At 44.4% G+C, this 12,833-nt stretch overlaps 1 protein-coding gene across 1 annotated transcript in view; it reads right to left on the minus strand.

Annotated features, from left to right (window-relative positions):
• The window catches only part of LOC120058820 (extended synaptotagmin-1-like), a 48,395-nt gene that overhangs the window by 12,310 nt on the left and 23,252 nt on the right, over positions 1-12,833 (minus strand). Inside the window, exons 12-26 of the mRNA XM_039007552.1 lie at positions 10,641-10,730; positions 10,383-10,478; positions 10,140-10,211; positions 9,797-9,883; positions 8,922-9,062; positions 8,374-8,559; positions 7,996-8,172; positions 7,717-7,799; positions 7,585-7,633; positions 7,043-7,132; positions 6,377-6,472; positions 6,074-6,145; positions 5,705-5,791; positions 5,249-5,395; positions 2,606-2,745 (exon numbers count right to left, since the gene is read on the minus strand). Coding sequence (XP_038863480.1) covers positions 2,606-2,745; positions 5,249-5,395; positions 5,705-5,791; positions 6,074-6,145; positions 6,377-6,472; positions 7,043-7,132; positions 7,585-7,633; positions 7,717-7,799; positions 7,996-8,172; positions 8,374-8,559; positions 8,922-9,062; positions 9,797-9,883; positions 10,140-10,211; positions 10,383-10,478; positions 10,641-10,730 — 1,613 coding nt within the window. The remainder of the gene's footprint in view (positions 1-2,605; positions 2,746-5,248; positions 5,396-5,704; positions 5,792-6,073; positions 6,146-6,376; positions 6,473-7,042; positions 7,133-7,584; positions 7,634-7,716; positions 7,800-7,995; positions 8,173-8,373; positions 8,560-8,921; positions 9,063-9,796; positions 9,884-10,139; positions 10,212-10,382; positions 10,479-10,640; positions 10,731-12,833) is intronic.

Consider the following 12,833-nt stretch of genomic DNA (forward strand, 5'->3'; position numbering starts at 1 on the left):
GCTTTGATGTGGATGTAGGCCAATACATTCATATCAGTTGCTTTGATGTGGATGTAGGCCAATACATTCATATCAGTTGCTTTGTTGTGGATGTAGGCCAATACATTCATATCAGTTGCTTTGTTGTGGATGTAGGCCAATACATTCATATCAGTTGCTTTGTTGTGGATGTAGGCCAATACATTCATATCAGCTGCTTTGTTGTGGATGTAGGCCAATACATTCATATCAGTTGCTTTGATGTGGATGTAGGCCAATACATTCATATCAGTTGCTTTGATGTGGATGTAGGCCAATACATTCATATCAGTTGCTTTGATGTGGATGTAGGCCAATACATTCATATCAGTTGCTTTGTTGTGGATGTAGGCCAATACATTCATATCAGTTGCTTTGATGTGGATGTAGGCCAATACATTCATATCAGTTGCTTTGTTGTGGATGTAGGCCAATACATTCATATCAGTTGCTTTGATGTGGATGTAGGCCAATACATTCATATCAGTTGCTTTGATGTGGATGTAGGCCAATACATTCATATCAGTTGCTTTGTTGTGGATGTAGGCCAATACATTCATATCAGTTGCTTTGTTGTGGATGTAGGCCAATACATTCATATCAGTTGCTTTGATGTGGATGTAGGCCAATACATTCATATCAGTTGCTTTGTTGTGGATGTAGGCCAATACATTCATATCAGTTGCTTTGATGTGGATGTAGGCCAATACATTCATATCAGTTGCTTTGTTGTGGATGTAGGCCAATACATTCATATCAGTTGCTTTGTTGTGGATGTAGGCCAATACATTCATATCAGTTGCTTTGTTGTGGATGTAGGCCAATACATTCATATCAGTTGCTTTGATGTGGATGTAGGCCAATACATTCATATCAGTTGCTTTGTTGTGGATGTAGGCCAATACATTCATATCAGTTGTATTCCTCTATTGTATTCCTCTTCCCTATTTCTATGGTGGATTGTGTTTTTGGGCGCCAATGGAAAGTCTACAAAACTATGAGCAAACCAGCCTTTGTATTGAATACATGGAATTGGATTGTGATGATACCGATGAATGAGTCCTGCCCACAATGTGCTTATTTTGCATTTTATTTTATATCAGAAATTATTTTTGATTTGATGTGTATGAAATTGTTTGGTGAAATGCATAAAAGGAGGACAAACAACAAGGATTAACTTTTGCCCAATTGAGAATCTCCCATGGTTACAGTTTACATGGATTATACAGGTATTCATTCACTGCAGGTTAATGTTTCTCATCATGAATGTTGTTCTGGAGGTAGCTCTGCAGAGTGGTCACTAGCTGGCAGAGCCACAAAGTCATAAAATCTGATTTTAAACCTAACCATAACCTTAACCACCATGCTAACCCTAATGCCTAACCCTAACCTTAAATGAAGACCAAAAACCTGCTTTTTCTTTATATACAGTTTTACAATATAGCCAATTTTGACTTTGCAGCTGGCCCATCTAGCAGAAATCCCTCAGTTCTGCCTCCAGGACAAGATTCATCCCAATAAACGTCAACCTGCTCATTGATTATGACTAGGCCCAGAGTTGTTCCTGGTCAGTTGACGAGGTCAGGAACAACTCTGGGCCCTACTGATGTTTGATTAGAAGCATGATCATTTTAAACCACAGAAATGTGATATTTCTATGGTGAAGTACAGTACACTGCAGTGAGAAGAACAACGTGTGCCATGCAGGCCCGTTGGACATCACTTCTCAGTTCTTACTGTACTGTAATGTGCTGCACTGTACTGTGCTGTACTGTAATGTGCTGTACTGCACTGCAATATGCTATACTGTACTGTGCTGTACTGCAATGTACTGCACTGCAATGTACTGCAATGTGCTGTACTGTACTGTGCTGCAATATGCTGCACTGTACTGTGCTGTACTGTAATGTGCTGTACTGTAATGTACTGTGCTGTAATGTGCTGTACTGTAATGTACTGTACTATGCTGTACTGTAATGTACTGTACTGTAATGTGCTGTACTGTAACGTGCTGTAATGTGCTGTAATGTGCTGTACTGTGCTGTACTGTACTGTACTGTAATGTGCTGTACTGTGCTGTGCTGTACTGTAATGTGCTGTACTGTAATGTGCTGTACTGTAATGTGCTGTACTGTAATGTGCTGTACTGTAATGTGCTGTACTGTAATGTGCTGTACTGTGATGTACTGTAATGTACTGTACTGCAATGTGCTGTACTGCGCTGTAATGTGCTGTACTGTAATGTACTGTGCTGTAATGTGCTGTACTGTAATGTACTGCACTGTAATGTACTGTAATGTGCTGTACTGTAATGTGCTGTAATGTGCTGTACTGTAATGTGCTGTACTGTAATGTGCTGTACTGTAATGTGCTGTACTGTGCTGTACTGTACTGTAATGTGCTGTACTGTAATGTGCTGTACTGTAATGTACTGTACTGTAATGTGCTGTACTGTAATGTGCTGTACTGTGCTGTAATGTGCTGTACTGTGCTGTACTGTAATGTACTGTAATGTACTGCAATGTGCTGTAATGTGACTGGAACACAATGGGGCATTGATGCGAGTGTGAGCTTCAGCATGACTCACAATTGAGAGAGCGGTGATCTGTGTCGTAGGTTTGGTTCAGTGTCCCGTCTGTGGATGACATGGTCTCTCTCCTCACTGCCCTCCCCAGTAGTATCACTGGACACACCACTAGGACACACTGCCAGCTGGGTGTTCAACATCTACAGGACAAAGTGCATTTCATATTCCACTCAAGTTTCAAGCTTCAGTTCATTCCATTTTAAAGGTTATTTCACACACAGTCACGACACACTTAAAAAACAGATACAATATAATATTTATGAGTAAGAAACGCGTGACAGTAAAATGCTTATCAGGATGGAAGGTATTAAGAGCTCACATGATGAATGTAGAAAGAGGGTGTTCAGAGCAAATACAATCATGTTGTTTTAGAGGAATAGTCATGGGACAGTGTTGAGTTTAGTACAGAGTATGAAAATCATATGGCAGTAGTGAGTTTGTTTGGTACAATGTTTCCCAACTCCGCTCCTCGAGTACCCCCAACAATACACATTTTTGTTGTAGCCCCAGCCAAAAACACATGATTCAACTTGACAAGGGCTTGATGATTAGTTGACAAGCAAAATCAGGTGTGCTTGTCCAGGGCCACAACAAAAATATGTATTGTTAGGGGTACTCGAGGACTGGAGTTGGGAAACACTGGTATAGAGAGTGTGTGTGTCTAGTTCTTGGCAGGTATGCATATTGAAGAATAAACTCAACCTTAAATAGCTTTACTGCAACAACAACAACAAATCTGAGTTAATTTGAATGCAGAGCTGGGTTCAAATAGTCGCTACAAACATTTTGCTACACCCGCAATAACATCTGCTAAACATGTGTATGTGACCAATAACATCTGCTAACCATGTGTATGTGACCAATAACATCTGCTAACCATGTGTATGTGACCAATAACATCTGCTAACCATGTGTATGTGACCAATAACATCTGCTACCCATGTGTATGTGACCAATAACATCTGCTACCCATGTGTATGTGACCAATAACATCTGCTAAACATGTGTATGTGACCAATAACATCTGCTGACCATGTGTATGTGACCAATAACATCTGCTACCCATGTGTATGTGACCAATAACATCTGCTACCCATGTGTATGTGACCAATAACATCTGCTAAACATGTGTATGTGACCAATAACATCTGCTGACCCTGTGTATGTGACCAATAACATCTGCTGACCATGTGTATGTGACCAATAACATCTGCTAAACACGTGTATGTGACCAATAACATCTGCTAAACACGTGTATGCGACCAATAACATCTGCTAAACATGTGTGTGTGACCAATAACATCTGCTAAACATGTGTATGTGACCAATAACATCTGCTAACCATGTGTATGTGACCAATAACATCTGCTAAACATGTGTATGTGACCAATAACATCTGCTAAACATGTGTATGTGACCAATAACATCTGCTAAACATGTGTATGTGACCAATAACATCTGCTAAACATGTGTATGTGACCAATAACATCTGCTAACTATGTGTATGTGACCAATAACATCTGCTAAACATGTGTATGCGACCAATAACATCTGCTAAACACGTGTATGTGACCAATAACATCTGCTAACCATGTGTATGTGACCAATAACATCTGTTAAATATGTGTATGTGACCAATAACATCTGCTAAATATGTGTATGTGACCAATAACATCTGCTAAACATGTGTATGTGACCAATAACATCTGCTAAACATGTGTATGCGACCAATAACATCTGCTCAACATGTGTATGTGACCAATAACATCTGCTCAACATGTGTATGTGACCAATAACATCTGCTCAACATGTGTATGTGACCAATAACATCTGCTCAACATGTGTATGTGACCAATAACATCTGCTTAACATGTGTATGTGACCAATAACATCTGCTAACCATGTGTATGTGACCAATAACATCTGCTAACCATGTGTATGTGACCAATAACATCTGCTAACCATGTGTATGTGACCAATAACATCTGCTAACCATGTGTATGTGACCAATAACATCTGCATGTGACCAATAACATCTGCTAACCATGTGTATGTGACCAATAATATCTGCTAAACATGTGTATGTGACCAATAACATCTGCATGTGACCAATAACATCTGCTAACCATGTGTATGTGACCAATAACATCTGCTAACCATGTGTATGTGACCAATAACATCTGCTCAACATGTGTATGTGACCAATAATATCTGCTAAACATGTGTATGTGACCAATAACATCTGCTAACCATGTGTATGTGACCAATAACATCTACTCAACATGTGTATGTGACCAATAACATCTGCTAAACACGTGTATGTGACCAATAACATCTGCTAAATATGTGTATGTGACCAATAACATCTGCTCAACATGTGTATGTGACCAATAACATCTGCTCAACATGTGTAATGTGTAAATGTGTAATGTGTGACACTTTAGCAGTACTTGTTTTCTTTCAAATACTTTGAGCATTTGATTGAGCCTCTGCCTGACATGCCAGATGGGCAGAGTTTACACTTCCCTGTTCCATTGTGTCAGACAAGCTCAATCTAGCAAAGATACAGTATTTGGAAGAATTTGAACCCAGGTCTGGACAGTGGTCTGGTACAGAGTGTGCGTGTCTTTATTATGAGTTAACCTTGAGTGTGGCCCTCAGTAGAATCTGGCTCTCTGGGAGGGCCCCGTTCAGATTCAGCCATCGGTCCAGCACCAGGCCCTGCTCTGACAGCACCTCTCTCAGGGGCAACACCACCGTGCCCATGGCCTGGCCCCAGCTGTGGGACAGCTACACACACACAGAGAAACAGGCACACACAGAGATGGGTGCACACGAAACAAACAGATAAGCATGCACTCACGATTGCACGCACATATACACACACACAGTGATCAGAGACAGCGTAGGGCACCGTAATGTCATCATTCCACTGTTAACACATTGTCTCTCAGGTTTGAATGGCATATCAATATGTGTAAGCAATTTATGAAAACGTGTTAACACTTATCAGCAGCAAGAGTAAATCATTGTTAAGCCAAGACATTCATACAGTAAAACAAATGTATACTTTACAACCCTGGTGGTCCCTTCACTCACCTTCACTATAAGGAGTTCCTCTTTAGGGTCACGAACCAGGAAGTGGAAAGCTTCATCCCACCGAGGAGACGTAGAGCGCTCGCACACCTTTGAAAAAGAGATGGATGGAAAAATTGTCCATACTTCCTTTTGTATTCTCTAGTAAGCATATCTGTAAATAGACATGAGTCTAGAGAAATATAGATGGCTTAGCTGACAACGTCACCAAAATGATGTGCACGCTTCAACGTGGCAGAAGTCCATGAGTTGTCGTGATTCTGGACGGACAGATTACTAGCAACAGTGACAAGAAGCTGCCTTGTGGGAATCCTAGTTGGCTTGTTTCACTTTTGTTGCTAAACAACCAACCCGTCTATAAGATACGCTTACCTTGGTCTTGTATGACATGGCCCTCAGCGAAATCTCTGCCCCGACTTTTGGCTCCTTTCCATTTTTCTTCAACTGTGGATAAAATAAATTAAAGGGCTGCAATAGAATCAACATCGACAAATTTACATAAACAACAAATATACAAACCAGTCCTGAAATGTCAATATATAGTAATAAAACCAAAACCCATGATGTATATAAACACTTAGGATGTATTGTGGGCTATACAGTATATGACCACTGACAACATCAACAACAAGAACTGTATGTCAACACAGCAGGGCAGCAGGCCACAGGTCTCACCGGCAGGCCGTGGGCTCTCTCCAGGTACACAAACAACACAGCAGCCGACGGCACTGCCTTGTTCTGGTACTGCTGCTGGGCCTGGTACTGCAGGATCTGGAGGTTCAGAATTATAATACACTGTTAGAACCAGATTCTGGTAGAGCAGAGAGAGGAATGTAGAGAGATCACAGAGAGGGAGAGTGTGAGAGAGAGGGAGATGAAGGGAAACAATACAGGGAGGGAAAGAAAGAGTATGGAGGGAAAGAGGGAGGGAAAGAGAGAAAATTAGAGAGATAGTGAGGGAGAGAGAAAGAGAGAGGGGGAGGGAGAGAAAGAGAAAGGGGAAGGGAGGGAGAGAGAGAGAAAGGGGGAGGGAGGGAGAGAGAGAGAGAAAGAGGGGGAGGAAGAAAGACAGAGAGAGACAGAGGGAAAGAGTATGGGGAAAAGAGGAAGAGGGAAAGTGAGAAAATATGAGAGGGGGAGGGAGGGAGAGAGAGAGAGAGGGGGGAGGGGGAGAGAGAGAGAGAAAGAGAGAGAGAGAGAGAGAGGGGTAGGGAGAGAGAAAGAGAGAGAGAGACGGGGGAGGGAGAGAGAAAGAGAGAGGGGGAGAGAGAGAAAGAGAGAGAGGTGGGAGAGAGAAAGAGAGAGGGGGAGAAAGCAAGGAAGAGAACAGGGGAAGCTAACCTGATTTAGTCTGGCGGACTCTGAGACCGTGGGGAGCCACTCCATGACCAGGTGAACCCGACCTGACTTCACATCATTCAGAGTGTACCACTGTGATAGAAACAGACACATGATTACCAGAGTACCATCAGATTACCAGAGTACCATCAGATTAGCAGAGTATCATCAGATTACCAGAGTACCATCAGATTACCAGAGTACCATCAGATTACCAGAGTACCATCAGATTACCAGAGTACCACCATTAGATTATCAGAGTACCACCATTAGATTATCAGAGTACCACCAGATAGATTATCAGAGTACCACCAGATAGATTATCAGAGTACCATCAGATTACCAGAGTACCATCAGATTATCAGAGTACCATTAGATTATCAGAGTACCATCAGATTACCAGAGTACCATCAGATTATCAGAGTACCATTACAATAATGTAAGAGAGACATATTTTGGAGGCATAGCTCTACCACTGGCCATACAGAAAACACAGCTAAATCTGTCAGAAAAACAATCACTTATAGTGAATAGTTAGATGTTACCTCATCAGTGAACTGTGTGCTGATGATGTCTCGCAGGTTTAACTTGAACCTGTAACAAACAAAACATAAATGTATTCAGCAGAATGATTCTGACTTGTTTTGAGGCACCATGTTATCTGGTCAGAACCTCACCTCCCCAAGAAGTCATCCTGGTCCAGATCTTTATCAAACAGCTCAAACTGGATCTCCTGACCAGGCAACTGGGTTAAGATAATCTGAGGACACAGAGGTGCTTGACGTTTTCCACAACAATCTTTAATAGGTCTAAATGCTGCATTAATGAATGAATAATCCCCTCATTATTGTTTACAGTATGAGAGCATAGATCTGCAGTGTCCGGAGACACCATGTACTGAAAATACTGTGGATATCCAGCACAGCTGCTTCATATATTCCCTCTGTTTATTCTACCTCGTAGAGTTCGTTCCAGGAGGGGTTCAGGTTCTCTTTGATGGTGTGGCTGCGGAAGGTGACTCCTGCCACCCTGATCTTGACGTAGGGGTCACTCTTCCCCTTCACCATGCCCCCTATGAAGTTATCCTTGGCTATCAGGTTACTGGCCTCCACCAGGTGGATACGCAGCACTCCCTAGAGAGGGGGAGGGATGGGTAGAGAGAGGGAGGATGAGCAATATGGAGAGAGAGAGTACACTATACAATACGTTATCCTTGGCTATCAGGTTACTGGCCTCCGCCAGGTGGATATGCAGCACACCATACGGTGAGAGGAGCGTGTGTGTGTGTGTGTGTGTGTGTGTGTGTGTGTGTGTGTGTCTGTTAGCGGACTCACCTCACTAGCGAAGTCCGAGTCAGGGGTGGTCTGTTGGGGTCGTGTGGGTTCAGGTTTGGGGGCTCCACCCACTTCCCTGGGGGCTACCTCTGATGTGGTACCCCCGTCTCCGTGGCCTGCCCCTGGGCTTGGGGGGTGAGGAGAGACGGGGCTGGTAAGAGAGGCATCCTCATTTAGATACAGAACCTATAACACAGGAGAGAGAAGAGAGGGAGATGCTTAGTCAGAACGAAAAACATTAGGACAGGTTATGCCATAACCGTGTGCCTGTGTTCTGTGTGTTCTGTATCTCTGTGTTTCTGTGTGTGTGTGTGTGTGTGTGTGTGTCTCCATGCATGCAGGTGTGTGTTTGCATTCTATGTGCAACTGTGGGTGTTTTTTGTATGTGCGGCGGTGCTTCCGTGCATGCCTGTGTGTGTGTGTGTGTGTGTGTGTGTGTGTGTGTGTGTGTGTGTGTGTGTGTGTGTGTGTGTGTGTGTGTGTGTGTGTGTGTGTGTGTGTGTGTGTGTGTGTGTGTGTGGGATATGGGGGGGGGGGTCCCCACCCACCCTCAAAACAGCATTGATATAGATGCGGCCAGAGATGTCCAGCTGGAACCACTGATCCATGCTGAGGTCAGGACTAGCCAGCAGACGGGTCAGTGGGATGGTCAGACTGCCAAGAGACAGAGCCCGGTCATCATCCTTCACCTGGGAGAGAGGGAGGAGGAGGACAGGAGGGGGAGGAGGAAGAGGTGGAGGGTTAAGGGTGAAGGGTGAAGGGGAAGAGGTGGGGGAGGAGGATGAGGTGGAAGAGGGTGAAGGGGAAGAGGTGGGGGAGGAGGATGAGGTGGAAGAGGGTGAAGGCGAAGAGGAGAGGGAGGATGATGAGGTGGAAGAGGGTGAAGGCGAAGAGGAGAGGGAGGAGGAAGAGGTGGAGGAGGGTGAAGGGGAAGAGGAGGAGGAGGGGGAGAGAAGGAAGAGGTGGAGGGTTAAGAGGTGGAGGGTGAAGGGGAAGAGGTGGGGGAGGAGGAGGAGGGGGAGAGAAGGAAGAGGTGGAGGAGAGTGAAGGGGAAGAGGAGGAGGAGGAGGAGGGGGAGAGAAGGAAGAGGTGGAGGGTTAAGAGGTGGAGGGTGAAGGGGAAGAGGTGGAGGAGGAGGAAGGGGAAGAGGTGGAGGTGAAGGGGAAGAGGAGGGGGAGGGGGAAGAGGAGGGGGAGGCGGAAGAGGAGGGGGAGGCGGAAGGGGTGGAGGTGAAGGGGAAGAGGAGGAAGATGAAGAGGAGGAGGAGGGAAAGCTAAAGAGCAGTGTTGGTATGATTGACAGGTGGATAAGGAAATGGGAATAAATAACAGTAGGGAGTATGTGTCAGTAACCACAGCAACAACAGGATTTCTGTAACACTTTAACAGACAAGAGAAAGTATGCTTGTAATAAGATTTTTTACATGAATATCGAGTTCCTGTTTGCGAGGGTCCTGGATATAGAAGGTGAAGGCATCTTCCCACACAGGGTCAGAGGTCAGATAACAGATCTAGAGATGGCAGAGACGAGGATATATTTATGATGAAATATACAGAGCTAGGTTAGAATATAATGATCATTATATTATGATTATATTATAGGTTAGGTAGAATGTTAACAGTAAGGCCCTCTGATCCCATAACAAGTCTAGGGACAAGAGGGAAGACGTTATCCACTATATGTGATGGAACATATGAGATACTAGTTAGGTTAGGTAGAATGGTTACAGTCAGGCTCTCTGAGAGTATGTGGTGGTGAATTCCTACCCTACTCTCCTTGGTTGTGTCCTGTACAGACAGCTGCACCATGGGGCTGGGGTCCTTATTACCCTTCTTCCTCTGAAAGACAACACATTACACTGATATAAGATCAGGTTGCGTTCCAGGTTATCTTTACAGCAGTTCCTGAGAAGTTAAACACTTCCCTAGGCATGGTGAGATCTGATCATCTGTGCAGTACGACTGCACTAAAGACATCCTGGAACATGGCCACAGTCAGTCAGTACTCACAGGCAGGTCCTGAGCGCGGTCCAGGTAGACAGACAGGATGGCTGCAGATGGAGGGTCTCCAGTCTCACAAGTCATATTCCGGTTCCTCTGGATAACCTGATCACAGGGGGAAACAGAGAAGGGTGTTTGAGGTATATGAATATGATTTACCTGGTCAAAGCAAAAAAGTTAAATACTGATGAGTGCTTGAAGGCAGAATGATACAGCTCAATATTTACACAGCATCTTCGTTTACAAACTACTGCGCTGTGGACACACCTCACTGAGTCGGTCAGCAGAGGACAGCAGAGAGAGCCACTCCAGACGGAGGTGAATACTGCCTGATGTAACATCCTTCAGCTTCAACCACTAGGAGAGAAAAGGGTGGGGGGGTTAAAGAGAGACGGTACGTGTTTGAGAATTGTAGTGAGGCTGAGCAGTGTACCAGACCGTCACAACTGAAAGGATGTTTTAACATTTCAGAAACCACATAAATATGATACAGCCAGTGGAGGCTGCTGAGGGGAGGACGGCTCATAATAATGGCTGGAATGGAGTCAATGGAATGGTATCAAACACATCCAACACACGTGGTTTCCATGTGGTTGATACCATTCCATTGACTCCATTCCAGCCATTATTATGAGCCATCCTCCTCTCAGCAGCCTCCACTGGATATAGCCCAACTGACATGTAGTTGATCTTAAACATGCACATTTACTATCCTCTGACTAAACCATTGAGAGTCATAGAGGGGCGTAACGTTATTGTCGTGAAATGGAATAAACCATTGAGTCAGCGAGGAGGGTAATGTTATTGTGGTGAAATGCACTAAACCACTGAGAGTCATAGAGGGGTGTAAAGTTATTGTGGTGAAACGGTGAGTACAGACTGAGCCAGCAGGAGACCACGAGGAGGGAGGTACATGGGGTCTGCATGACACTTGCTGTTTGAAGGAATTACCAGATTCAGCCTTCATTCTGACCCAGTCTACAGCCATGTCTCAGGGTAACCTTCATTCTGACCCAGTCTACAGCCATGTCTCAGGGTAGCCTTCATTCTGACCCAGTCTACAGCCATGTCTCAGGGTAGCCTTCATTCTGACCCAGTCTACAGCCATGTCTCAGGGTAGCCTTCATTCTGACCCAGTCTACAGCCATGTCTCAGGGTAGCCTTCATTCTGAACCAGTCTACAGCCATGTCTCAGGGTAGCCTTCATTCTGACCCAGTCTACAGCCATGTCTCAGGGTAGCCTTCATTCTGACCCAGTCTACAGCCATGTCTCAGGGTAGCCTTCATTCTGACCCAGTCTACAGCCATGTCTCAGGGTAGCCTTCATTCTGACCCAGTCTACAGCCATGTCTCAGGGTAACCTTCATTCTGACCCAGTCTACAGCCATGTCTCAGGGTAGCCTTCATTCTGACCCAGTCTACAGCCATGTCTCAGGGTAGCCTTCATTCTGACCCAGTCTACAGCCATGTCTCAGGGTAGCCTTCATTCTGACCCAGTCTACAGCCATGTCTCAGGGTAGCCTTCATTCTGAACCAGTCTACAGCCATGTCTCAGGGTAGCCTTCATTCTGACCCAGTCTACAGCCATGTCTCAGGGTAGCCTTCATTCTGACCCAGTCTACAGCCATGTCTCAGGGTAGCCTTCATTCTGACCCAGTCTACAGCCATGTCTCAGGGTAGCCTTCATTCTGAACCAGTCTACAGCCATGTCTCAGGGTAGCCTTCATTCTGACCCAGTCTACAGCCATGTCTCAGGGTAGCCATTCCAGCTCAGTGCCCTTTACACAGCATGGAGCTTTTACTCTCTACACGAGATATAGAAAACAGCTGGTATATGTTAAAATGCTCATTGACCAGAAGCTGCTTCTAAATATTGGAAGTATATCACCATTTATTGAATCTATTGGAATGTCAGACTCACTTTAGGTACATAAGATGAAGAGCATTTGGAAAGTATTCAGAACCCTTGACTTTTTCCACATTTTGTTACGTTACAACTTTATTCTAAAAAAAAAAATGTTTTAATTCCCCTCATCAATCTACACACAATATGCCATAATGACAAAAAAAAACAGGTTGGTAGAAATTTTAGCAAATGGAAAAATTTAAAATGTAAATATCACATTTACATAAGGATTCAGACCCTTTACTCAGTACTTTGTTGAAGCACCAGCGATTAAAGCCTCGCGTCATCTTGGGTATGACGCTACAAGTTTGGCACACCTGTATTTGGGGAGTTTCTCCCATTCTTCTCTGCAGATAGTCTCAAGCTCTGTCAGGTTGGATGGGGAGCGTCGCTGCACAGCTATTTTCAGGTCTCTCCAGAGATGTTCGATCGGATTCAAGTCCGGGCTCTGGCTGGGCCTCTCAATGACATTCAGAGACTTGCCCCGGAGCCACTCCTGTGTTGTCTTGGCTGTATGCTTAGGGTCGTTGTCCTGATGGAAGGTGAACCTTCAC

The sequence above is a fragment of the Salvelinus namaycush genome, chromosome 14 (genome assembly GCF_016432855.1).
Source record: "Salvelinus namaycush isolate Seneca chromosome 14, SaNama_1.0, whole genome shotgun sequence".
Lineage (NCBI taxonomy): Eukaryota > Metazoa > Chordata > Actinopteri > Salmoniformes > Salmonidae > Salvelinus > Salvelinus namaycush.